This window comes from Passer montanus, unplaced genomic scaffold (assembly GCF_014805655.1).
Source record: "Passer montanus isolate IOZ18808 unplaced genomic scaffold, ASM1480565v1 scaffold49, whole genome shotgun sequence".
Lineage (NCBI taxonomy): Eukaryota > Metazoa > Chordata > Aves > Passeriformes > Passeridae > Passer > Passer montanus.
This window is the reverse complement of record NW_024369818.1, coordinates 5,087,026-5,112,622: the sequence shown is the minus strand read 5'-3', so window position 1 is coordinate 5,112,622 and position 25,597 is coordinate 5,087,026. Positions and strand designations below refer to the sequence as shown.

Genomic DNA, 25,597 nt, shown 5'->3' with positions numbered 1-25,597 from the left:
TCCCTGCACCTCTCCCAGGGGACACAGCACTGGGACAAAGGCCACTTTTGGTCCTTTTGCAGGAGATGGGGTAACCACCCCAAGGACCTGGACAAATTCCAGGCTGTTTTTTCTGTCTCCCTGAACTCCTCTGGTGCTTCCCTTTGGGTGTGATGGTTTGTGCTTCCCGTCCTGGATCCCAGAGCAGCCAGAGCTGGGTGCCCCCAGGCATGGAGTGGGAGCTGCTGGAAGGTGCTGCTGTGACTGGGAGCTCATTGGATTCCAGCCCTGAGAGGAAACTCCATCTGCAGCTCCTGGGGGCTCCTGGGCTGGGATCTGCCCTCAGCTCTGCCCTCAGCACTGACAGGACTCAGCACATCCTGCTCCTCCACATCCCATCCTGCTCCAAACCCACCTTGAGTCCAACTGGGGACCAGCCATGGCCTCTTGGAGCCCACCAGGCACTTCCCTGACCTTCCCAACCCCTCCCAGCACAGGCAGGCCCAGGGTGGAGAAGTCTGGAATTTGGCCATTTGGCTTTTTGGTTGCATGAGGTTAATCCAAGCCTCTTCCAACAGATCCAGAGTAGCTCCATCAAAGCCTCAGCAAATGTTTGGCCATGGCTGTGTCATTGTCCTGCTGAAAACAGGGACAATCCTCCCAGATTTCTTCTTGCTGGGCAGATCTGTGTCTGTGACAGAGCAGGGATGGGAAAGGGATGGATGAAAGGATCCTCAAGCCCAGAGGACACACTCCAGGGCAGCAGGTCCCATGGAAGTTGGGCTGCAGGTGCTGTTTTTAACAAGAAAAGCATCCTATTATCTCCCATTCCACAGCCAGTTTGGCTTGGGGGAGTCCAGCATGATTAATAATTCATGAAATTGCATTGCCAGAAACAAGAAACCAGCAGGAAAGACTTCAATCAGACTCTGTAAAGCTAGAGGGGTTGATTTGCTTCAGTCTATTCACTTCTTTTGATACAACCACTATTACATGTCGAGTAAAATCCTTGCTTTAGGTAAATCCTTTCCCAGAGGAAAAGCAAGACAGTGAAGGAGGGAAGACAGGAACCCAGGAGAAAATCCTGTACTGGCTCCAAGTCACAGGAGGTGCAGTTGTCCTTCCCTGGTCACTTAGTGGGGATAAAATGGGAAACCCATGAATTATGAGAGAGGGTCTCACATTTCATGGAGAGCTGTTCCCCAGAGTGGGGATGTGTGGGAAATAAGAATAAGGACCTTTTTCACTGTTCTTCCCCAGAAAGCACTCTGGGAAGGACTCAGCTGTGGGCTCATTATTGCCTTGTGTGTTGGTTGGGGTGATGCCTTTTTGGGGCTACCCAAAAGCAGAGGGCAGACGAAATTAAGGGAATAAAAAGCAGTTATATTTATTGAAGAGCCTTCAGGTACATTTCAGGCAGACAAAGCCCCCGAGGGGCTACACCCAAAAATGGATGATGGGTCACAGCTTTTCACACTTTTACAAGTTTGGTCCATTTGCATATCAGGGGTTAATGTCCCAATTACAGCTTCAGTTAATGAAGTCATTTACCCCAAGTTTTCTCCCCCCAACTCACTTTTGTTTCCATCTCTAAGGCCTGAGGCAGCGAGGTGTCCTTGATTGCCAGGCCTGGAGAGGAATTGTTGTGTCTGCCCAAAATGGGAGAACAGTAGCTAACACTGTACTTGGAGTTTAGAGTTATACACTAAATAACTGCAGGATTACAAATACATGAAAAATAATAAAAGTTAAAACCTGAGGCACCATGGGAGACCTGTGACACCTCACAAACAGAGATCTGACTGGATAAAGGGACACAAAAACAACAACACCACAGTGGCAGGCAGCCAGTGAGTGCTTGTTTCAGTTAGATTTGGTTAAGTTTTGTTAAGATTAGGGTACAAAAAGACTCAGTTTGTTTCAATAAATGATCCTTTTTGGAGCAACAAGGAGGTCTGTGTGTCTTTGCTCCCCGTTGCTACAGGGGTGTGACGGGGCAGCCACGCCTTGCCCAGGCTTGGAAGGACATCAGGAGGAAAGGTAAAAGGACAAAAATAGAGGCATTGCCCTGTTGGGGTTGCTTTCCTCTTTAAAACAAAGCTCTGGTAACAAAGGGAAAGGTTATACAAGGAATTCCATCCTTATCTAGGGAGCTCCTGGACAGGGAGGCCTTTCCCTGCCATGGTGAAGATCTTCTTCCCTCAGGAGTCAAAATATTTTTAGCAAAGCAGCTTTTATTTGGTTTATCCCCTGGATTTCTTTGCTTGGTGCTCCATTTCCAACCTGGTGGTCCTGAAGAAATACACATCTCCTGTCAGGAGATCCTGTGGGACACCAGTCAGCCTGGGCAGGAATTTTGGGTCACGAACTACAAGCTTTGGGACGAACCTGAACTTCAGGCTCGACTTCCAGTGGATGCCAAGCGTTTTTTACAGGCTGGAGAAGGGAGGGTTGGGAGGAAGAAGGTCAGGTCCTGGTGTACCAGGGTTTGGGTGTGAGGACTCCCCTGATGGGCACTTTGGAGGCATTTTGGGGCCGTTCACAAGGAAATACTTATCTGTATCTTTCAGGGATATGGAGCAAACCCAGAGCAGACAGCCTTGACTGCTTTGCCAAAAGCTTAATTGCAATTAGTGAGGCTGAGGGGAGGCCAAAGTCCCAGCAACAACTGGAGAGTGGGAGCGAAGCAGTGGTGGCATAACACAAATAAACCTGCTTGGATTTGCATAACACTGGGAGTTTGTGCACCAGCAAAGCTCAGGCCGGGCAAGATTAGCTCTGCTAATGAGCTTTGCTAATCCAAGTCCTACAAGTGAGGCACAGTTTGGTCATTTGAGCCCAGCTGGGCACAAGCACACAGTTCCCTATAAGCCCTGGGCTGCAAACTGCTTCATTTTTGGAGTTAAGAGACAGAATCCCAGACTGGTTTGGGTGGGAAGGACCTTAAAGCTCATCCAGTCCCACCCCTTGCCACCAGCAGGGACACCTGCCACCGTCCCAGGTTGCTCCAGCCTGGCCTTGGACATTTCCAGGGATGGGGCAGCCAAAGCTGCTCTGAGCAGTCTGTGCCAGGGCCTCCCCACCTCCCTCCTTCACAAGGAATCTCCAGTCTGTGACTCAGAGATTTTATTAACACAGCAGCAATGCTGTGCTCCCTGCGGACTGACAATTCCCCAGGCCTGTGCTGAAGGATTTCTCTCCATGACATACACACCATGGTTTTGTCTGGTTTTCCATTATTCAGCCCTTGTGGCTTTTACCACTTCCCTTGGGAGCCTCCAGCAAAGCCCAATCTCTGCATTGTTCCAAACATTTCCTGATATTCAGCTGCTTCTTCCTTCTATTCATGCCCAGCAGAATTGTGCTCCTGCCTGGCTGTGCCCTCGATTGTTTGGGGTGCTCCCAGCCTTCTTAAACTGGGAGGTTTTGCTGTCAGAACACAGAATAAATTCCCTGATTTCTCTTGTCCTCGGGATTTGTTGAAATTTAACCTCCCTCCGTGCTTCTGCCTAGGAACAGCAGCCAGGCCTGGGCATGTCCTCTGTTGGTGTCTTCTCCCTCCATTTCTGCCCTGTGGTGGCTCTTCCCACCAGTCTGGCTCTCCACATTTCCAAGGGTTTTTTTTTGTGGAAAAAACCCTCATTTTCCTCTAGGAAAACAGCAGCACTTGCTGATGTCATGTTCCAGGTAGGGCCATCCCACAGCCTCAGCCCAGGGGAGCTGTGGGGGATGAAATGTGGCTATGGGACCTCCTGCTGGCACTGACAGCTTGGCTTGGAGGGACCCCAAGGATCATCCAGGGCAACCCCTGTGCCATGGGCAGCATCACCTTCCAACCCACTGTCCCTGCCTAAAAATCTGGCTCCACCACGTCTGGAATAGGAGCAGTCACCAGGATTCAGGAAAAAACCCAATAAACCAACTCCACTTCTCCCAATTTTCATTAAAACCCCATTCTGCAGGAGGGGAAGAACAAGGGAAGTGTTTTGGTGTCCCTTTGGGCACCGTCAGGCAGGAGTGATGTCACAGCCTGGGAATCAGGCTCTGGCCAGCTGGAGCAGGCGGGCTCTGCTGGAAAACACCTGCTCCCTTTGCCAGGGATAAGATTTCGGAGTAGCTGGATCCTCCTGTCAAAACAGCAGTGTCCATTCCCACCGGGATCTGTCCCAGCAGAGCTGGGGAAAAGGAGCCAACAAAGCCAGATCCCACAGAAAATACAGACATGGGGAGTTTCTGAACTCATTCTGGAGAAGAGAATAACCAGGAATTTCTTTCCTGGATGTGATTTCTGCAGGGAGACACCATGGGCTTGATGTGGTCGTGCTTGGAAATTGCTCCATGTTATGGGAAAGATGAAGAATGAGAGAGAAGTCTGCAAAATGAATCCCTTCTCCATCAACAAGAGGAATTAAAGGCTCTGAAACTACTTAGACAACCTTGGAAGAGCCAGATGAAATTCCTGCAGGACATGGAAAGCAAAGGAGCAATCAGTGCTGGAGACAGGGGAGGACTCTGTCTGCAGGGATGACTCTCCTGGCTTATTAGGGATAAAATAAAAACAAAGGCTGAGGACAATATGGGAGGTTTGGAGGGATATTCAAGTCCAGGCCTTGGTGCCACTTGACCCAGCAAAGAGCACAAATTTTTACTTTACCTTTTCCCCAATTTCAGCAGCTCATGATCCTGCCTTTGCTTAAGTGCATTAAATACAGAAAGGTCTAAACATTTGGAGAAGAACTATCCTGGCATCTATTGGCAAAAAGTTCTGTTGGATAGGAAAGTAATGGAACGTTAAGTGCTGGTAAATAAACAAACCCAGATTTTTAAATGAGGCCTTTTTAAAATTGCAAGGGGATGGCTTCAAATGAGCGCTTCCCTTTTGTTTTTATTCTCTGCCATCTTTCTACAGCACTTAAAATTATTTAAAAATTCTTCTAAATGCTTATTAAAAAAACCCCCAAAATTGAAAAAAGATGGTGCTTTGTACTTCCATTTGATTCCAAAGAGATTTTTGGTTGCTGTGTTATAAAACTTTTCAGAAAATGTTTCAGGTGGAAGCCCTGACAAACCGTGGAACATTAGGAATTCTGCAGCATTAATGATTTAGAGAATCACAGAATCGTGGAGTGGTTTGGGCTGAAGGGAACTTTAATCTCACCCTGCCATGGGAAGGGATGCCTTCCACTATCCCAGGTTGCTCCAAGCTCCATCCAGCCTGGTTCTGCTCAGAAATTTCCTTTAAATTTTTTTCCATCACCAACCTTGGTTTCTGTAAAGTGATGTTTTTTCTCTTTTCCCCAGAAAAATGCCACTATTACTGATCTTTTCCTTTAGTTTTCCTGGAAAAACCCTCAATGAAACACCCTGTTCAAACACAATTAAACCTGTTGGTTTAATCACCCCAATAATGATCCTTTGGGGTCACCCAGACACTGAACATTATTCCACAGGAGTTGTGGTCCTAAAGCTGATACTTTAAAAGTGTGAGACCTTTAGAAGCTGTGCCACAGGATGAGAGAACGAGACAGGATATCATGAATGCATTGCAGACAGGCAAAAAATTCCAAATACAACTATTTGAGGCACAAAGTTGATGTTTTATTAACACAACAGCAATGCTGTTGTTTTGTTTTTGCTGTGCTGATGTTTTGGGTTCATGGGGGTACCCTCTTCCCCAGGCAGGGTTCCTAAACCGCTCAGATGCCACCAAGCCACCCTGGGTGCTCCATTTGTGCCACAGCAGCCTGTTCATGGATTCTGTGGATGCAAGGCTCCATGGAAGCCTCAGGATGAACCAAAGCCATGCAATATTTAAGGCCCAAATGACAAACGAGTTCTGCTGGGGCAGGAAAGAGCAGGAAGGGAAGGAGCAATAAATGAACAAAATTAATGCCCTGGTCATGTATATTCCAGTGGCCTCCAAATGCCAGCTGGATTTGGGTTCTGCTCTTTGGCTCCTCGGAGGGCTCCTAAGTGCCCTGAAGTAGGAAAATTGGCACAAGAAAGCCTCAATTGACTGAAAATACTCAGCAGGTTTGACAGCAGAAGAATTAAGTGTTAATCACCGGGAAATGCAATATGCTCATTTTCCGGGCAAAATTATCCCATAAATTCAGGTGTTCCTGGCTGGCTGAAATCAATGGGAATTGCACATCCCAGTCTCAAAGTCACTCCAGCCCTGACACAACCAGAGACAGCCCAGAAGTGTCATTTCCATGGGGTTTCTGTGCACGGGCAGCAAATTCTGCAAAGAGGGGGGCAAAACTTCTGCTTCCAAACATTGTGCCTTCTCAGCAGCCACACTTTCCAACAAGATAACAGCCCAGTTTCCCTTGTTTTCCAAAATAACTCCAGATTATTGATGTCCTGCCAATGTTTTAACAAGGAGGGTTCACTAAATCCCACCCTGTCCCAAGTCTAGGACGAGCACCATGGGATCAGGGTGGGGACACCAAACGGGTTGTGCAGAGATGAAGAGCCCAGAGTCTGTTCCTTGTTTTTCCATTTTAAAGCAAACACTCTTCTGTAACTGGAACCAAGAAGAGAGGCAGCCTCCTCCTTTCTTCATGTTTGGCAAATAAACCTCTCTTAAGGGCACTGTGTTGGAAATGTTTGTACTTTTTTATTTAAATAAAAATACACGGAGTGGGTTGATAGCACAACATTTGGCCTGTTTAGGAGGAGAAGGATAAAGGCATCCATGGATTACTTTGAATGCCTTGGAGGGCAGCAGGAATATATTGCTCTGGAGATGTTTTCTTTCTCATCAATACCAAAAATTTTATGTTCCATAGGGACAAAATTGGAATTTTCTTTTTTTTTTTTTATGTGATCTCTACAGGTTAGAGAACACCATTATGGCTCAACCTACAGATTGCACTTTTCCAGCTTCTAGTTCTGGCTGTAGCAGAAAAAATGCTTATTATAAAAGAAAAAAAACCCCAAACCCTAAACTGAGTGGTGACTGAACAACCTGCTCACTACAACTTCTGGATTTAGTGGCAACCACGGATGGATACAAAGCTGGAATCACTACAGTGGTTTAGAAGGATGAACTTCACAAAGGGCATAAATCCCATTCCCAATCTCCTGTAACATTTCAAGGAGTTGTTCTCCGAGGCCCTTCAAGTTCCCAACAGCTGAAGACTTTTGTCAGGAGAGTTTAATTAAACCAATAACTCCGGAGAGAAAGCAAACATCCCAGCCAGGCACAGCTGCCTGGGTCCGTTCCAGCAGCAGCAAAGTTGGCACAAATCACCACATTCTGCCTAAATTCTCTAAGAGGCACAGAAGTTTTGGGTTAAGATTTATGCTGCATTTAATCTTTAAGGGTCCATCACTCTCCTGTCTAATGGAATTGCCCAGACCGGGCAGATTTGAAGCTCAGACTCAAGATGTTGATCTGAGAAAAGGTTTCAGGGAGCTCATCCTAATCTGTGTCAGAGCACCCAGCTCCCGATATCCTTCTTTCCCTAAAAAAAGCTTTCGAATGTTGGTCAATGGGCTCCCACTGAGAGCTCTCACCCTCGCATGAGAATGGGTGTGAAAAGCAGCCGCATCTCCCCAGGGATCAGCATTCCCATGCAGCCGCCTGAAAATGCCCACCAGCCACGAAACTGGGGTTCTGTGTAAATTCACTGGTGATATTGGAGGGCTTTCCACCCTGAGCCTTCTGCCACCCCACACTCAGGGACAGCGATGCCTTCGGCCACGCCGCCACCATTCCCCCACACTTTCCTGCCTCTATTTTTACTAAACAAATAAAAATGGACCTTTGCCCATCGGGAGCAGGAAACATCTGCACCGCCGCCCTTCTCACTCCGAACCCACGCTCCTGTTTTTGCGTTCCGTGGAAGCGGGGGCTCGCGGAGGCTGGGGCTGAGCACCCGGAGCTGCCGGGCTGTTACATGAGATATTCAGGAAGTTATTTGCATGGAGGGATAAAAGCCCGTGGTGGCAGCAGCCGGCCGCGCTGCAGAGGCGACCCAGCCACGGTGGCCACCAGCCCGGGGAGTCACATCCACCGCAGCCTCACAATGAGTTGTTTACTGGCCTTGGCTGCCTGTGGGAAGAGCCAAGGAGAGCGGAGGAAGAGGAGAGACAAACACAATGCGAGCGAGACGCGTTAGGGGGGAGGCTGGGCTTCAGCGGCAGCCCCGGCGCTTCAGCCCCGTGGAGGCACAGAGGGCTGAAAAGGGAATAAAATGAACCGTCCGCCGCCTTGCTGCTGCTGCCAGAAGAGCCTCGTCCCCACCTGAAGGGCTGATAGCGAAGGTAAGAGGGGGAATGAAGCAGTTTTTGGGCACGTTCCCCGCGCGGCTCTCGGGGGCAGCCCCCAGGCAGATGCAGCCACGCTTCCCTGAGTATTTGTAATTATGGAGAAGGAAAGCTGACCGGCTTTCCAGCGGGAGCCCAGCGATTCGGGGCAAGGCTCTGTTCCAGTCAGCTCCTCCGAGAAGATTTAAAACAAAACAACAACCCCCAGCCTAACAAACAGCGCCTTTCTAAATCTGCCCCGGGAAATGTTTGCTATTTTATTTCCACGGCCAACTTTGCAGCTCTGCAGCTTCCTAATCTTACCCAGTGCTCTCCCCACTCTCAGCTCCCCCCTCCGCTCCTCACTTTTTTTTTAATTGGAAGGCAAAACAATTACGGCCGCGGGAAGGAAAATCCGAGCAGCGAGGAGCTTTTCCCTGCTCGTTCCCATCGGGCACGCTCTCCCAGGCCGGGTCCCCCGGCTAATTGCTCAGGAAATCCGCGCTGCTCATTGTCGGGCTGTCCTTAAGCTGCTAATTCCGAGCTGGGAGAGGCTCTGGAAGGGAATCCATGGATAGAGCCCCGCGAGAGGGACCCAGCGGAGAGCCGGGGCGGGGCGGGCTCCGGCGCTAATAACACATCCCTGCCCAATGGAAAGCGTTTCCTATGGAGACCCCCAGGAGTTCCCCCTGCCCACAGCCCCTGCCCAGACATTGGGCCCATTCTTGCGTCCCGTTTTGCCCAGACACGGTGGCAGCGGCGCTGGGCAGCCCCGATCCCGCTCGGAACAAAGGCCGGGCAGCTGCCGCCCGGCGCGGAGTTTGGGGATGAGCGGCTGAACTCGCACAAAGTGGGATTTCCGCGGGGGAATAACGCGGCCCGTGTGCCAGGGACACAAAGGACTGTCAGGGAGGGATCCCGAGGAAGCCCCGAGCCGTGGGAATGGTGGCGGTGCCGGTGAGTTCCCCCCGCTCCCGGGGCAGGAAAAGCGGCCGGGTTTCAGGGCAGCTCCGGGTGGGGGTCTGGAGGCTCGGATGGATGCGAGGGATGAATCCCGCCGGGTTTCACTGTTTTCCTGCTCTGGAGACTCCCCTTCCTCCTGCTCCAGCCCTGCCATGGCTGCTTAAAGGCAGAAAGATGAGCTCCAAGTTTTGGGAAAGTAATTCTGGAGTTACTCCTGCAGATTGCATGGAAATGGTTCTGACTCCCGGCGAAATTCTCCATTGCCATCGAGATTCTCGTTGTGGCACTGCAGGTGACAAGTTTAGGACTTTCCTGCCCTGTTGTTTGTTGTGTGTTTGTGAAAAGGATCCCTTGGTTACAGCTTCCTTTTGTACTTGAAGTCAGTGTCATAAAGACACTTCAGGCTTGTAATGGGTTGGATAGAAATGTGGCATTCACCTTCGTTTTAATGGAGGGCTGGCTCCCACAAACTATATTAAAAAAATTAGGAATTAAGTTATAAATATTATACGGAAAACTTTAAAAATTTGATTTTTCGCTTCAGCCTCCATTCATGACTAAAATTACTCCCTTAAAGCTGCAAAATTCAATGAGAAAAATTCCAAGACAGCTCTAAAAAAAACAGGGTGTCTGAAGTAAAATGAACGATGAACAACATCATTTAAAGATTCTGCTGTTTGGAAGAGAGAGGATTTAACACAATATAAGCACATGGCAGAAAAATTTGCAGGAAAAGTTTGGAGGTTTTAATGACATTCCCAAATCATTGTTTGAGAGGAGACAATTGTGTGTGGTTTTTGTATTGCTGCCCTATAGGAACAGAACAGTCAAATCCAGAGGATGGGAAGTGCAAAGTTCACAGCTCGGTGATAAGGACATTCCCCCCTTGTAGTACTTTTCCATCTTCTTGCCCTTAGGAGCATTCCCTAAAAACAAAACAGGCAGGAAACCCTGGTACTTTGGGGGGTTCAAAGCCTCTGCATTTTAAAAGAAAGTCCTGAAAGACAGAGGAGGGAGGAAGGGGGTGGGAGAGGAGGCTGAACAAACATTTCACTGGAATCCTTTGAGGCTAAAAATGAGAATCCTCCTCAACTGATAAAAATCGAAGTCTTCCAAATTCCAGGGTCAAGAGCTCAGCTCCACACAGACAAACCCAAGAAACGCCCCAGTTCTGCACTCAGCTTCACTTAGGGCATTGCAGTGAGGCACGAAACTGCAAAGCTGCACCTGGGCTTGCTGAGGAGGAGGGATGGGAACATTCCCTGGGCAGGGAGAGGATGCTCTCCCAGCTGGAAGATGGATCAGTCCTCCGGCAGTGACCTCATGGCTGGAGCACAGGAGCAGGAATTAAAGCAGTTTTATCCAGAGCTTGGGCCAGATCCTGGGGACAGGGTGCCCTGTTGCTCTGTTGGAGGGGACGTGGCAAAGCAATTTGGGATTCTGTCACTGTGGCACTTGGAGCCATCTGGGTGGATGCCACATCCATGATCCATCCGTGCCTCTGCCCCTCGCCCTGCTTACAGCATATTTGGGATTTGGGGCTCTGTTTCCCCATGGCTGGGCATTGCTGGTCAGCCTGTGTGGCTGCACTGGTGCTCCAGGATCCCAAAGGAGCCGGCAGGGCAGGGTGGGGATGGCTCCTGGAGCACTCAGCCACCCTCAGCAGGTCTTTCCAGGTCAAGCCTGCGTGCAGAGCCTCACTCTGCTCCTCCACGCGTTGCTCCTCCTCCCTAAATAAGGATCCGATTTAGTCCCGGGGAAGGGGAGCCACCACTTTGCACAGAAGGGAAATTCTCTCCCTGAAAAGAGGAGCTCTTTATTCCCAGAGCAGACAGTGGCTCTGCAAGGCTTCCTCCTGCACCAGCTCCCAGTTCAGCCCCATAAAAGGGGTAAAGATCCACCCTGCTCCAGAGCCAGACCAGCCTGAGCTGACCCTGGCTGCAGGAAAATGTGCTGGATTATTTGTAATGTGTTTGGTAGGTAGGAAAAGGAAGATCTCTTTATCCTGGCAAGTGAAATGAAGGGACATTCATCAGTCCCTGAGCCCTGAGACAAAGGTGTGTTCTGGCAGCAGAGCAGATCCTTTCTCTGGTCAAAACATGAGCTCATCAGGCTGAGAGACCCTGTGATGCTGTAAAGACACAGCCACAACAGACCTCTTCTTTTCCTTTCATAATATTCCCATTTTCCTTTCTTGAACCTGCAGACAACTCACCCTCTTCCTCCCCAGCACGTTTTACAGATGGATATAACCATATTTAGCAGGAAAAGCAGCATCCAGCCCTTGCACGATGCCAAAATGTCATTGCCTTGCCCTCATCTTATAATTAGAAATCTGATTTCTAAGAAGTTTCACTGCAGAAGCTTTGCTGGCCAGCTGAGATTGGATATTTCTGCATTGTGGAGTAATTTCTTAGTTATTTTGCCACTTTACAGAAAAAGCCAGGTTGGAGAAGGCGTGGAGGTGGAAGGTGTCTCTGCCCATGGCAGGGATTGAACAGGATAGGCTTTAAGTTCCCTTCCAACCCAATCCATCCTGGGATTCTACAATCCTCAAAATTTCCCCTTTTCCCCTCAGGATAAAGCAATTTAAGAGAAAAAAAAAAAAAAGCCCTGTTAGATCAGCTCCCTGCAGTAAATAAATGCAGGGCACAGATCCCTCAAGGTCCCAAACACGGATTTTGGCCAGACCCATGGGAGGACTGGCCCAGCACCCAAAGGAATCCAGCCAGCCCCTCCAGCCAGGCCACCTTGCCAGGGTGAAATTGGTGTTTGTGCTGCTGTGCTGGCACCTTCTTGGGCTAAGGCAAGGCAGAAAAAGCCCATAATTTCTGGACAACGGGAGGAGAAGGTTCAGCTCTCCCATTTCGGCAGAGGGAGTGCAGAGGATCCAGCCCAGGGGGATGAGGATGGGGTGACAGGAGAGCTCTGCGTGGCTCAGAGGAGCTGAGGAAAGGCAACAAGGAGCCAAAAAGCCAAGGAATGGCCGAGGAACCACTGGAAATTGTGTCAGGGAAAGCGAAGAAAGGCAGCTTGTTGGGCAGGCTGCTGACTGGGAACCTTTTGGAGCTGTGAGCAAATAAACCCAGGCCTGTTGTTGGAGTCCCCAGTGGCTCAGGGAAACAGGAGTCTCTTATTTTTTATGTTGGTTTTTTTTGGGTTTTTTCTTTTTTTTTTTTTTTTCCTTAGCCACACTTTGTAACGAACCAAAGCTACATCAAGGACACGGCAACCTCTACCACAAACATTATTCCTGGGTGAAAACAACCTGGTCAGACAGGGTAACTTTGCTTTTCAGCACTTCATCAGCTTTTCTTTGCATCTAAATCTTCTCTATTGAAGCCAGCGCTGCCATTATCCAGCAATCCCTGGGGCTCCAAACAAGCAGCATTCCAGCACCAAAGGCCGGGCAAAAAAAGCCGCTCTTACAAGTGTTAAATAATGCAAACCTCGCCGAGAAGTTTGGGGTGAATCCCATCGTTTCCTGGCTGCGGCCCAGCCCCTCCGGGGGCTGCAGGGGATGGGGAGAGGCAGAGCACGCCAAGGGTTAAAGGGTGATGTAAATGGAGAGAGACATTCTCAGCGCAAACAAAAGGAGAGTCATGCCCCGAGGATCAGTGGCTGGATGTGGGGTAAGGCAGCTCGCGAATCTCTGCTGAAGGAAACATTTTAATTAGCTCAATCCAAAACAGATACAGCCCAGGGAAGGCACCACGAGCAGGAAATGCTTTGTAAGTCTCGGAGGACAGCGAGGAGACAACGGCGGTGCTGAGCAATTAAAAGAGAGGGGAAAAAATGAGGGAAGAGAAGAGGAGAGCGCCTTTAGGGTTCGGGCTGAGAGGCTCAGGTTTCCTTCCCTGCTCCATCCCAAGAATTAAATCGGGGTCCTGCTGCACAGGAGAAGGAGCTGCTGAGCTCGGAGGGGCTGTGAGGGTCCCAGGAGCTCAGAGCAGGGCACAGCAGCGCCCGCTGGCTCCCCCCCATCCCTGCGCTCACCCCCGCCTCGGGGACAGGCGATGCCTCCCCAAGCCACCCCACATTTCGGGTTTTTCTCCGAAAAATCACCTGCTGGAACCTGGCTGAAGCGAAGCTCCCAACCCCAGCTTCCCGCAGGTACAGGAGACGATGTGGCAGCGAGGGCTGGGGACCGCCAGGTCCGGCGACACTGAGCACAATAAGTGTCAAAGCCATGAATAAGAGCCTTCCTGCCCTGTTTTTTAGGCTAATCACCCGCAAACGTCCCCATTCCCCCGGCAAGAATGGCCCTTTGAAGCTCCACAAACCTCCGTGGACTTCAAAGTCCCACTTGTGTCTGCTCTCTCCCCACTGTTCTCCAGTACATCACTTAGGATTAGGAAATGAAAGAGATTAAAGCGTTTTCTCCTTCCCAGCGCTTCGGATCGTCAATGGAGCTTTGTTTACAGGCAGCTGCTCCGCTTCCCACCCTCTAATCCCGGCCTTCCCTCGCTCCTGCTGCACCGGGGAGGAAAACTGGGGATGTGCCAGGAGCTCCGGGGAGGATGGAGCACTCACAGCCGCTCAGCGAGCTGAGCCCAACCCCAAAATTGGTGTCCCAAGCTATTTCCCATCCCTACACCTTGCTCTGGAGGAGCCAGACCCAGCATCACCTGCTCCAGCTTTCCATAAACCCACGCTGCTGGCGCTGGGAAAACATCGCTGTGCAGTACCAGCTCCTGCCCTGGCAACCTCCAACAGTGAAAAATCAGCCACCAGATTACCCCAGACTGGAGGTTTGTCCTTAAAGCTGCTGCCAGTTCACACTCTCAGAACTCTCCCTGAACAAAACCAACTTTTACTGAAAAAAGAAGGTAGAAGTTAAGTGGAAATGCCATTGCAGGAACTGAGATGTTCCGTTTTTCAGATAGAAAAAGGTTTTGTGTTTTAAAAAAATATATAACAGTTTTGATTTTATCTGTTCAAACAATTGCACTTTAATCTTATTTTATCTATAGTCACCAGTCTGAAAGAACCCAAGTCCTACAAACTTACACAGAATTATCATCTCTGCAAAAATCTGCCAAAACCCCAAACATCTCCCCACAAAAAAACCCTTATTTGTACCTTTTGCCTAATTAAAGTGGAACAAAGGAAGGAAATAAACGCCAAGAAGCTGCAGAGCTGAGTTTGTTGTAAAGCTGTAACCCTGGGCTCCGTGGTGGGAGTGAGTTACCCATCCCACAGGCGTTGTAGCAAGGGGTGAGGAACAGGGAGCTGCAAACCCTGGAGTGAATGGAATTCTTGTCAGGAGAAGGCAGAAATAAAGCTCTTGCTGTGCCCCAGGAAAATCCCGATTTATTTCCAAGGCTGGAGGCTGAGACCCCATCAAAACACAAACAGTGGTGCCACAACCTGGGAGAAAACCCAGACAAACCTCCCCAAATCCCACTGTCCTGCAGGTTTTGCCTTCTCTACCTATAAACCTTTGTTTCTCAAGATCTAAGAGATAACCTGAGTACGCACAGTGATAATCCAGCAAAGATCCTTCAGCTCTGGGAGGTTTTCCCATCAGGGCTGTGCCAGACCGCCCAAACCCAGAGCTCAGATGAACACACAGGGTGTCCTTCACGTCCAGACTGATAAAGTTCCACTCATCTGACATCTCACATGACTAAAAGAAAATGTGATGATGCCAAAAATGCCAGCCCCAAACTTCACGCTGGTGTTTTTCTGACCTCAGCTTGCTGCACATGTGGAGAACAGGATCAGTGTGGAGCAGGAAGAATGGGATAATGGAATGACAGGGGCTGGTTTTAAATTTGTTTTTCCCCTGCAGTAATTGCTGTTCTAACAAACAGCTCCTCTGGATGGAGCTGCAGTCTGGCAGTTTGGAGGTGTCTTGGGGTGCTGGGAGGAGGAAATACAGGAATTGTAAACAGGATACTCAGGCACCATAGGAAGTAACACCAAGTTTTCCTCTCTTTTCAGTCCATGGAGGATGGGATATTTGTACTGTAAAAAAGCAAAGCCTGGAGCTACTCTGCTGAACCTCGCTCTGAGTTACAGGGTTTTGTGAGGGATGGCTGCTGGAGGTTTGCTGATACCATCCCTGCTAGGAGAGAGAATATTCTCAATTTTATCACACTAAACAGGGGGTTTATTCCATTACATTCCTCCCCTCCTGGACCAGCCTCCAGTTGAAATATAGGATTTAAAGCTTTGCCCTGCCTGAAATAGAAAAAACCCCACTACTTTGTCATCCTGTATTTACTGAGTTTTTAAAAAATATATTGCTTTATTTTTCCCAGCAAGGCAACAGCAGTAGTGACCGTGGTGTCCATGAAGACATCCCACTGCTTTAATCCATAGTGGAAAGGAAGGAAAGGGAATTTTTCACTCGGAAAACTCAATCTGTGGACTCGTCCTACAGAATTTAGAGCACATGGCTGGGTTTCAAAGCCACTTGTCAGCTTGTTTAAACACCTCAGGGTTCCATAGGTAAACAAGGCAGGCTGTATTTTAAAGCCCATAAGTTAACTAGACAATTGCTGGCAGACAATTCCCAGAGATTAGACACTGGAAAAAACGGGATTTGACCTTGGGGCTGTCTGGAGCAGAGCAGGGAAAAAAGAGTCAGGAGATGGAGCATCCTTTTTCCTGTGTGAGGAGTATCTGTGTCAGGCTGCTGGCAGCACTTGGTCAGGAGCAAAGGTGAGAGTTCCAAAGGCACCTTGCAAACCTGGCTCTTGAGGAACTGCCCAAATCCAGGCCAGGCTGGAAAGTGGGGTTTCCACTGGGCTCCCAGGCTGTTCCCAAGGACACCCAACCCCTCTGAGATCTCCCCAGCAGGACCCAGAGTGGACCCTGGACCAGGACAGTGGGGCACACCTGGGGTTCACCCACCCGGGGAGTCACATTCCAGCATAAACAAAACTCCTGATGGAGATAACAGGGAGTGTCTGCACTGGGAGGGAGCTCCAAGCCGAGGACTGAATGCTTTGGGCTGAAGGTTAAGCCAAAGCTCAGCTATTCCTGTTGGAGCTCATGTGAGCTTTCCAATCCAACTTTGCTCTTGTTTAAAGGCATTTGAACTTTCAGGCAAGATCTTTCCTTTTTTCCTTTTACCACAGATCTAAAGAAAGTGAGTTCAGCTATTCCTGTTGGAGCTCATGTGAGCTTTCCAATCCAACTTTGCTCTTGTTTAAAGGCATTTGAACTTTCAGGCAAGACCTTTTTTCCTTTTACCCCAGATCCAAAGAAAGTGAGTTCAATCCCACATTTAAGATTTTGCTCCTGTTCTTCCCATAAATTTAAATGTTCGATATTGGTTTTTTAGCTTGTTTCTCAATAAAGCTCATTTAACCATAAATTTAGGAGGAAACCTTCTCCACAGGAGAGACCTCCAAGTTCCAGTCATCTTTTTGGATGTCCAAAGAATGAAGTCATCTGAGGAGGCAGATCTGGGCATCCTCCTTTCTCACTACTTTGCCAGGTGCAAAGGTGAGGTGCTGCCTGCTCCCGGGGTCACAGCACCAGATTTTGGGAATCCTGTGGCTCTCCAGGCATTCCCAGGTGAGGAATTTGCCCCTTCCACCTGGCAAAGCCGTGGCTGTCCCAGCTTTCCCAACACTTGCCATTTTACCAGCAAGGCTGTCAGCTTGCATGCGAGAACTCCCAGGATGAAAACATACGGAAAACATCTGATTTTGATAATTTGCATCCCCAATCGTGTCGAAAACATGATTTGTTTTCCATTTTGTTTGTTTATATGTTGCCATTGCAACCTTTAACACAACTCAGTGACAGGTTTGGAGCTGAAACTCTTCTGACAGGGGTTCACTCTGGAAAGGATCCCACTCTTCACAAGGGTTTCGCCTCCAAACGACTCCCAGTTGTAGCTCCTAAATTTCTTAGATTACGAGGAGATTCCAAACTAGTCCTTATTTGGTTGGCTGGAGTTTGTAAGGAAAAGGTCTTTCCCTTCGTGACCCAACTTTGCTCCACATTTCCAAGAAGTGCTGAGCTCATGATCCAACTCACAAACCCTCCTTGCTCCAGAGGGACTTTCCTCGAGGAGAATTTCCAAGGAATTATTCCCACAGGCATTAAAAATACTTAAAATAGCCAGGAGAGATGATCCAGGGAGTTCAGGAAGCACCTATGTCCAAGTAAAAACATGCTCACTTCACCTGTCTCCAAAGCTTGTTGAGTTGGGACAAAGTCTTACAAGAGTGTAGTCCATGACATTTCCCAAATTTCACATTCCAAACCTCGACAAAGAGTAGGAATGAAAAGCAGCTGTTGGTACAGCTTAGGGGAATCTTTCTTGGGAAAGTTTTACACTTGCAAAAAAATTCCTTTTGGAAGTAATACCATATTTGTAGACATTTTAAAGCAGGGGAAAAAAAGGAAACATGGCTTTGGGAAGTGTTTTTGGTAAATATTTCTGAACTACAACAGTTTTCCACTTTGGAAAACATCTGTAAAGATGTTCCTATTTTAAACTGGGGAAAAAAGGCAAAGCAGCTCCTCTTTATCATAGATTTTGGTGGGTTTTTTAATACTTTGCATCAAAAAAGGTTGAAAATCCAGAACTCGCCTTTGTGCACAGTTTAAAGCACACATTACAACTTTCAGCTTTTCTCCTCCTGTTACAGGTTTAGGGCAAAATTTCATATGTTTGATTCTGTTAAATTTCTTTCCAAATATAATGGGCCAATTCCATCTCAGATTTTAAAGAAAAACCTTTCCAAGGGAAATGTTGGAATTATCACAGAACTGTTTGGGTTGGAAAGGACCTTAAAGCCCTTTTCCAACCTCTGCCATGGACAGGGACACCTTCCATAGACCTGGCTTCTCAGATCACTCTCCTTCAAACAGGAGGATGAGGGAGTGGTGGAAGGAAAGGCCAGATTCAGTAAATTCCATCTCCAACTGGGAAAAACCCCAATAATAGTGGAATTTGTAAAGACTAGCTTGAAAACTAGTTCCTGCTCTTGTTTGCACATCCATTAATTTGGGAATTTCTCTTGCACAGCCACTTTGGTTCAAGACTGATGGCAGCTCTGTCTCTCTCCTTTAGGATGAAAGGATCCATGAGGGAGATGCGCTAGGAAGGAGTCCAGCCACCTCCCTGGAATGTGTTCCTTCGGGAAGGGACGAGCTCCCTGCCTTATTTTATGGATGTCACTGAAGTAGACTTTGAAGGCCTTTGGAAGCCCATCCCAGACTTGGCATGGGAAACCACAGCAACAACCATACCTGCCTGACAGATGATTCCTTCAAGTACAACCTGTACGGAGCCGTGTACAGCGTGGTCTTCATCCTTGGCTTGATCACAAACTGCGCCTCCCTCTTCGTTTTCCTCTTCCGGATGAAGATGCGGAGCGAGACGGCCATTTTCATGACCAACCTGGCGGTTTCAGACTTGCTTTTTGTCTTCACTTTGCCCTTCAAGATTTTTTACAACTTCAACAGGCACTGGCCCTTCGGGGACAGCCTGTGCAAGATCTCGGGCACGGCGTTCCTCACCAACATCTACGGGAGCATGTTGTTCCTCACCTGCATCAGTGTGGATCGCTTCCTGGCCATCGTGTATCCCTTCCGCTCCCGCACCATCCGCACCAGGAGGAATTCCGCCATCGTCTGCGCCGGCGTTTGGATCCTGGTCCTCAGCGGCGGAATTTCGGCCTCGCTGTTCTCCACGACCAACGTGTCCAACACCAGCACCACCTGTTTCGAAGGGTTCTCCAAAAGGATCTGGAAAACCTACCTGTCCAAGATCACCATATTTATTGAGGTGGTGGGATTCATCATCCCTCTGCTGCTCAACCTCACGTGCTCCTCGCTGGTTCTCCGGACTTTACGGAAGCCGGCCACCCTGTCCCAGATTGGGACGAACAAGGAGAAAGTGCTCAAGATGATCATTGTGCACGTGGCCATTTTCGTTGTGTGCTTTGTCCCCTACAATTCCATCCTGTTCCTGTACGCGCTCGTGCGCTCCCAGGCCATCGCCAACTGCTCCCTGGAGAGGTTTGCCAGGACCATGTATCCCATCACGTTGTGCATCGCCACCCTCAACTGCTGCTTTGACCCCTTCATCTACTACTTCACCTCCGAGTCCTTCCAGAAGTCCTTCAACATCAAAACCCAGATCAAAATGGATTCTCTCTTCAAGACAGAGATGCCGCTCACAAAGACGGCGCTGCCGGCACCGCAGGATGAGATCAGTGACCAGGCCATCACCAACGGGGGAGATCCCACATCTGAATCCCATTTCTAGGGAGATGTTTACACAGGGAGTTACCCCCCATTAACTCCTGATTAACAGCACGTGGCAAAGAGCAGCTCCAGAAAACGGGGGCTCACACGTGGGGTTAATGAAGAAAAGCTGCTGGGGGACGACAGATCCTCGCACTGGGATGGTCCCATCACGTTCCACAGGTGAACACAAAGCATGAAAATCCCAATGGATCTCCCTTTGGAGATTATGGAGAGGCTACAACACATGCATCAACTCAGGAGGGAACAGAACAGCTTCTTTAACCAGAAGATGCCAACATTTGGCATTTTTTCCCCTCAGCAGTTGACATGGGACCAGTTGGGAAATAGAAAATTTCATTTTTTTTTAGAAATTACTGCCAATATTTCTGCCTTCTGCAGGTGCATCCTCATCCTCATATGTTAACTCAGTAACTTCCCACAATATGTATGTTTGCTTACAAAGGCATAATAAAAGCTTGTGGCTTTTCCTTACTCCACTGCCAGAGTGCAGAGCCTGGTTTTCCTAGAGACTGGAATTTATGGAGAGCTTTGAAGTGTAAATAATTGTTTAGCAATTAGGCAAAAGAGTTGCTTGGTGACAGAAAAGATAATAAGAAAAAAAAAGATAATTATTACTACAGTTTTGAAAGATGAAGTTTCATTTTTATCAGATTAAGCTGTCATTTAATTTATTTGATTATTTTTAATGCCACATCTGGGGAGGAGTAAAGAGCTCATTAATGATCTGCTACACCTGGGCTTTTATATCCCAGAGGATTAAATTACTATTTCTGGGAAGGGCTGGACTGTAAAGTCAGCTGGAGAAGGGCCTGGAACCCCAGAGTTCTTCCAAGGGCAAAGCTCCCATCCAGAAGCTGAGGCAGGTGAAGCCCAGGAGTGCTGACCCCACTGAAATATGGACAAGTGGTGTCACAGCACCCAACTGAGGGAGGATCTGTGATTGCTTAATGGGTTTTTAGGGCCTCAAGGTAACTCAAAAACCAATTTGCTGCACTCTTTTCTTAGCTGGTTACAGCAATATTGTCTTGTTTTCCAATTAATTTATTACCTTTCTTTTTATAGATTACAGAAATATATGGAAAATTAATTATTTGTATGTGTTGCATTTTACCACCTGGTTCCTTTCTCCAGCTCTTGGCTCGTGTTTGAAGCTCTACAGCCCTTCCCAGGCTGGTTCATTCTTAAGTGTAAGACACAGAAATGAGGTGAACAATTTCATTTGAAAAAATATAAAGTTACAACTTGTTAGCTACATTACCATGGCAAAGCTACTTCTAGGGAATTATTGCTAAAAAAAGAGACAAATTATTAATTGAGCAGATGTTTTCCAGTCAACTCTATTTTAAGTCTCTCTGATGAAGCCTCATGAGATATGAGAGCAGGACCTCAAATGTGATCATTTAAAACAACAGAGGTTTAAATGGGAGAAGAATTCAGCTGTAAAATGTTAATGCTTCCAAGGGAATATTTATTTAGCACTGCATTCACTTTGAATAAAGAAGTCAGTGGCTAACCAAGGTTGAAAGACCCCAAAAATGATTCTATTTCAGCCCTAAAATGTCACTTACTGGAGAAAAGCATATGATCAACTCATTATAGACAGAGAACATGAGAGCAGCCAAAATATTCTATTTCAGCTCCGAGTTACAGCAACATTTACTGGAAACCTGCACACAGGACTGGCTTGGGAGGCTTTTCTGGAGATTAAACCCACACACAATTGCACTTTGGAGCAGAAGAATGTGAAAACAGGGAGAGATCATTGAAAAAAGTTGGTGGAATGAGGTCAGTGTGGCAGGACAAGGGACAGGCAATGACAGGGAATTTGTCAGCAGCTGGGAAAGGTTCACCTCCAGCCCAGGGGATGAGCTGGGCTTTAGGAAGCAGCAGTATTTGCCATTTAAATAGTGCCTTGTCACTTTTCCTGCCTGTGCCCCTTTCCTCCTGCACCCAAACTCTCCAGAGGGAATTTTAAAATCCACATTTGGCTGTTCAGCCCATCTCAACCCTTGCCATGAAATGTGTGCACTTCAGAGAAGTTGTTCCCTTCAGATCAAAAGGCAAAGAGGGATTTTCCAGGCTTCCCTACAGGCAGAGTTCTCCCTGAGGAGCAAATCCTTCATCCCATGGCAGAGAGGAGGGTTGGGAACCATCAGCAGCTCTGACACACCCCAGACTCTGTGAGAAATGGGGCACCCCATCCCAAACCCCGCCAGGAACTGGACTTAATGAGACACAAGTGCATTTTTTAGGGATGAGAGAGGGAAGGAAAAAGAGCAAGAAGAATTCATTAAAGAGTTTCATTTCTAGGGGTGGGAGAGAGAAGGGTTCTCTAAAAAACTGAGAGTGCATTTAGAACCACAGAATATCCCAAGCTGGAAGTGACCCACAAGGATCATGGAAGTCCAACTCCTGGCCCTGCACAGGACAGCCCCAAGAATCCCACCCTGTGCCTAAAAACATCTCCCTCCTTGCAAGAAAAATATCTGGAACATAAGAAAATGCTCTTCTCTGAGGCAAAGCCCTGCTTAATTCAGATTTACAGAGATGAGAAACCTGTTTACCCTCAGCTTGTTCTCAGCAGGAAACATCCAACTGCCAGCTTGGAAATCTTATTTTAAAGCTGCTGCTTTACACTTGCAAAGCAAGAAGAGATTGCAGAGGTTGTGGGGTTTGGGAGCTTTGTGGGACAGGGCTGTTCTCATGCCTGGTGGCTGCAGAATCTCTCATTTCCAGAGTCCTGAGATGCCTTCTGCTCTGGGTGTGCTCCACAGACCTTCCTCTGGTAAAATCCAAGGGAAGAAAGAAAAATCCAGGCTAGAAACCACTGTCTGGGCTTCTGAAGGAAAGAGAGGAGGGAAAGAACTGCCTGGGACTGGACAAGCTCCAGGCCCCACATCCATGGCCTGCCTGTAATCCCAGCATAATGGGTGTCTTTTTGGGAGCCAAACCAGTGCCAATGCTTACAAATTTCTGTTTGCAGTTTTATGGGGCAAGAGCTGTGGTGGATACTCTCACATAAAATGTAATCCTATCATCCCGTGCCAAAATGCCAACTGAAAAGATCCATTATTTTGTAATTTAAGACCTCATAAATTATATGGAGATCACATAATGACTGACACTCACATCTGCTGGGACAGGTCTTGACTAATCTGGTTTTTTCTAGGTCAGGTACACTGAGTACACACTCCATGGTTTGTGGATAAATAACCAATTATGCATTCAGAGAGAGGAAAAGTAATTTTTCAGATGTCAGCAAAGCCAAGCTGGGAGGAGAGGGTGGCAGAAAAGTGGATTCCCAGCTTTTCTGGCTGAGGGGCAGCTGAGTGTTCCTCCCCCTGACAGAGGGCTGCTGTCAGCAAAGACAACACCACAACTTCAAGTTTAAAAACAAAATCAAATTAATTAAAAGTCACTGCCTTCAGTTGAGGCTGAGACAGGACCCAGAGATCCTAAACAAACATTAATCATGGCTTTCCCTGCTCCCAGCCAGCTCCCTGTTCCCATTCCCCAGTCCTCCCACAACATTCATTCACCAGCTTTGCAACCCATTGCCCAGCTGGAAAAGCTGCAGCTCCAAAAGGCTCCTGGGCCCTCTGCCCAGCCCAAACCCACCCTGGGCTGCCCACACCTGTGAAATTCTGTGCCAATCCAAGCTATCACCAGAGGGAGAAGCAGGGCTTTGTTCTACAGTCCCAGGGAAGCTCCTCTCGGTGCCACCACGGGCCCTACAATGGGTGAAAGGTGCCAGGTCTTGGGTAAATCTTGTGAAAATCTCCACCAGCTTTGCACAATCAGTGCAAACTACCCAGAGCCACATCTGTGAACCACAAGGGCAAAGAGGCAGCACAAATCAGGTATAAAAGTCATGGATTAGCTCTTGGACGAGCCAGAGGGAGGGAAAGTTCCTGTGCTGCACACGCACATCAGCCAGGCTCTCCTCCTGTCCCTGCTCCCTGCATGGATCCAGCCTTGAAATCCCTCTAAAACTAACCCTGGGAAGTTTTTTTGGTGGTTCTCCCTGAAGTTCTCCATGGATGAGGGAGGGAGGCTCCGCTCCTCACCCAGCAAAAATAAATGGATGACCCAGAAGGAATTTCCCTGTGCCGGAGAGACCCAGCACCTCTGACAGCCTCCTCAGGAGCTGTGGCCCTGCAGAGCTCCCCAGACATTCCATGCCATTCCCAGTGGGAAGGTTTGCTGTCCAGGCAGGAAATTCTCCTGTGAAGGTGTCCTTTGGGGCAGCCCCAAAGCTTTGGTGTGTCCACAGAGCTCTTGGGGCAGGAATTGGGGGCAGGAACAAAGCAGCCCTCACTTCACTAAGCAGGTTTTGGTGCTCAGCATTAACTGAAGAGAGAGGCAGAGCTGTTCTCCAAGGATTAGCAGCCCAAGCCTTGTTTTTGCTGTAATTCCAGGAAAGCTGTAATTTTTATTTCTGAATGCTGCCCCCAGGCTGACCCCAGAGCCCAGGCTGGTCTGAGCTGTGTGTGTGCCCTCTGACACTCCAAGGACCATAAATCACCCCTAGAATCATGGAATTAAGGTTGGAAAGACCTCCAAGATCATCAAGTCCAACCATCAACCCAGCCCTACCATGTTCACCACAAATCCATGTCCCCAAGTGTCACATCCACACATTTTCTGAACTCTTCCAGGGATGGACACCCCATCACTTTGCTGTTTCAGCACTTGACAACCCTTTTGGTGAAAGAATTTTTCCTGATATCCGATCTAAACGTCCCCTGGCACAACCTGGGGCCATTCCCTCTCATGCTGTTGTGACATTTGTACATATCTCCTGAATTTCCCTGAAATTCTGCGCCATGGAGATGCCACTTGGAGAAATTCAGGTTTGTGGGAGGTTCAAGCAGGTGAGGAAGATCTACCCAGGACATCTTTGCTTCCCACAAGAGTGCTCAAACTCCTTTTCTCTGGGTACACATTCCAACCTGCGCCATGGAGATGCCACTTGGAGAAATTCAGGTTTGTGGGAGGTTCAAGCAGGTGAGGAAGATCTACCCAGGACATCTTTGCTTCCCACAAGAGTGCCCAAAGCTCCTTTTCTCTGGGTACAATCATGGGAATGTTCTCCCTTTCCTGTTTGCTCTGTCAGGACCTGGCTGTGTTTAAAGGCTCGTTCTGCCCGATGTCAAATCCCTGAAGTGTCCCAGGCCAGGCTGGATGGGGCTTGGAGCAACCTGGGATAGTGGGAGGTGTCCCTGCCCAGGTCTTTAAGGCCAATTCCAACCCAAACCATTCCAGGATTTAAAACAGTGATTTTAAGCCCTATAAAATGTTCACATTTCACAACAAAACATGGAGCTGTTCCTGTTTTTCCCCTCTGGAAAACATCACTTCAAACTAACACTTTAACATCACTTAAGACTAACATTTAACACAGCTGGCTGTCCTTGATTTTAATTCTTAAATTTAATTTCCATGCAAAACACCAGGACATTCACACCCCTAAACCACTGGGACAAGCAAGGAGTGGGGTGGTTTCTTTTTGGGATCACTTGGCATATGTTTTCCAAGAAAACTGTCCAGTTCCTAAGAAAACCCTGGGCTGGCTTTTCCCTGCCTGAGGGATTTGAGCAATGTAAATATTGTATAGAAGTGACCAACGCCCATGTTTTGCACTGTTTGCTCTTTTCTGTATCTCTGTGGATGTGTGTGGATAATGAAAAAGGAAAGTTTTTTTCTGCAAAAACAGAACGTGTGAGTGTTCTCATTTACCCTGACTTACATAAATACATAGTGTTAGCTGGAATAATATTTAAATTTCACTTTCTCTGTAGCCCTCTCAAATCCTGGGTACGTCCAGCACACATGGAGATTTTCCTGGAAACCCTCAGCATGGAAACTGGTCTTGCCTTTTCCTTGGTTTGTACAAATCCCCCCATTTCTTCCATCATTAACCCAAATCACCTCTGCAGTCATGGAATACTTTCTTGGAACTCATTCCTGAGATCACTTCTAAGACCACAACACACAGAAAAAAAAAACAAACCTAAACCAGTTGCACTGAACCATTTTAATTTATATTTCCCCAAATTCTCATCTTTCCTGCACAGGATGACACACTGCTAGCAGAATAAAATTAACCTTAAAAATATCTTTTGACCCCTGGAAGGGCTGTGCTGCTTCCAAAGCT

General features: G+C 48.0%; 1 protein-coding gene and 1 long non-coding RNA gene across 4 annotated transcripts; one reads left to right on the top strand and one right to left on the bottom strand.

Annotated features, from left to right (window-relative positions):
* The first annotated feature begins 7,830 nt into the window (after positions 1-7,830).
* Positions 7,831-20,957, top strand: LPAR4 (lysophosphatidic acid receptor 4). 3 transcript variants are annotated; one of them, XM_039722542.1, is made up of 2 exons: positions 7,831-8,253; positions 18,239-20,957. In XM_039722542.1, the coding sequence occupies exon 2, from the start codon at positions 18,392-18,394 to the stop codon at positions 19,436-19,438; it is 1,047 nt and encodes a 348-aa protein (XP_039578476.1). In that variant the 5' UTR covers positions 7,831-8,253; positions 18,239-18,391; the 3' UTR covers positions 19,439-20,957. The 3 variants fall into 3 exon arrangements, with proteins under 3 accessions (XP_039578476.1, XP_039578478.1, XP_039578477.1); XM_039722544.1 differs by having other exon boundaries at positions 18,194-20,957; XM_039722543.1 differs by lacking the exon at positions 7,831-8,253 and adding an exon at positions 8,641-9,192.
* Positions 20,958-23,862: 2,905 nt separating this feature from the next.
* On the bottom strand, positions 23,863-25,169 carry LOC120508690. The gene is made up of 2 exons (XR_005629044.1): positions 24,393-25,169; positions 23,863-24,259 (listed from the first exon to the last, which is right to left on the bottom strand). It is a non-coding gene; the product is annotated as an uncharacterized LOC120508690 (long non-coding RNA).
* Positions 25,170-25,597: the final 428 nt, after the last annotated feature.

Coding starts and splice junctions, on each gene's coding strand:
- LPAR4 (XM_039722542.1), top strand. CDS start 18,392: ATGGGAAACCACAGCAACAACCATACCTGCCTGACAGATGATTCCTTC.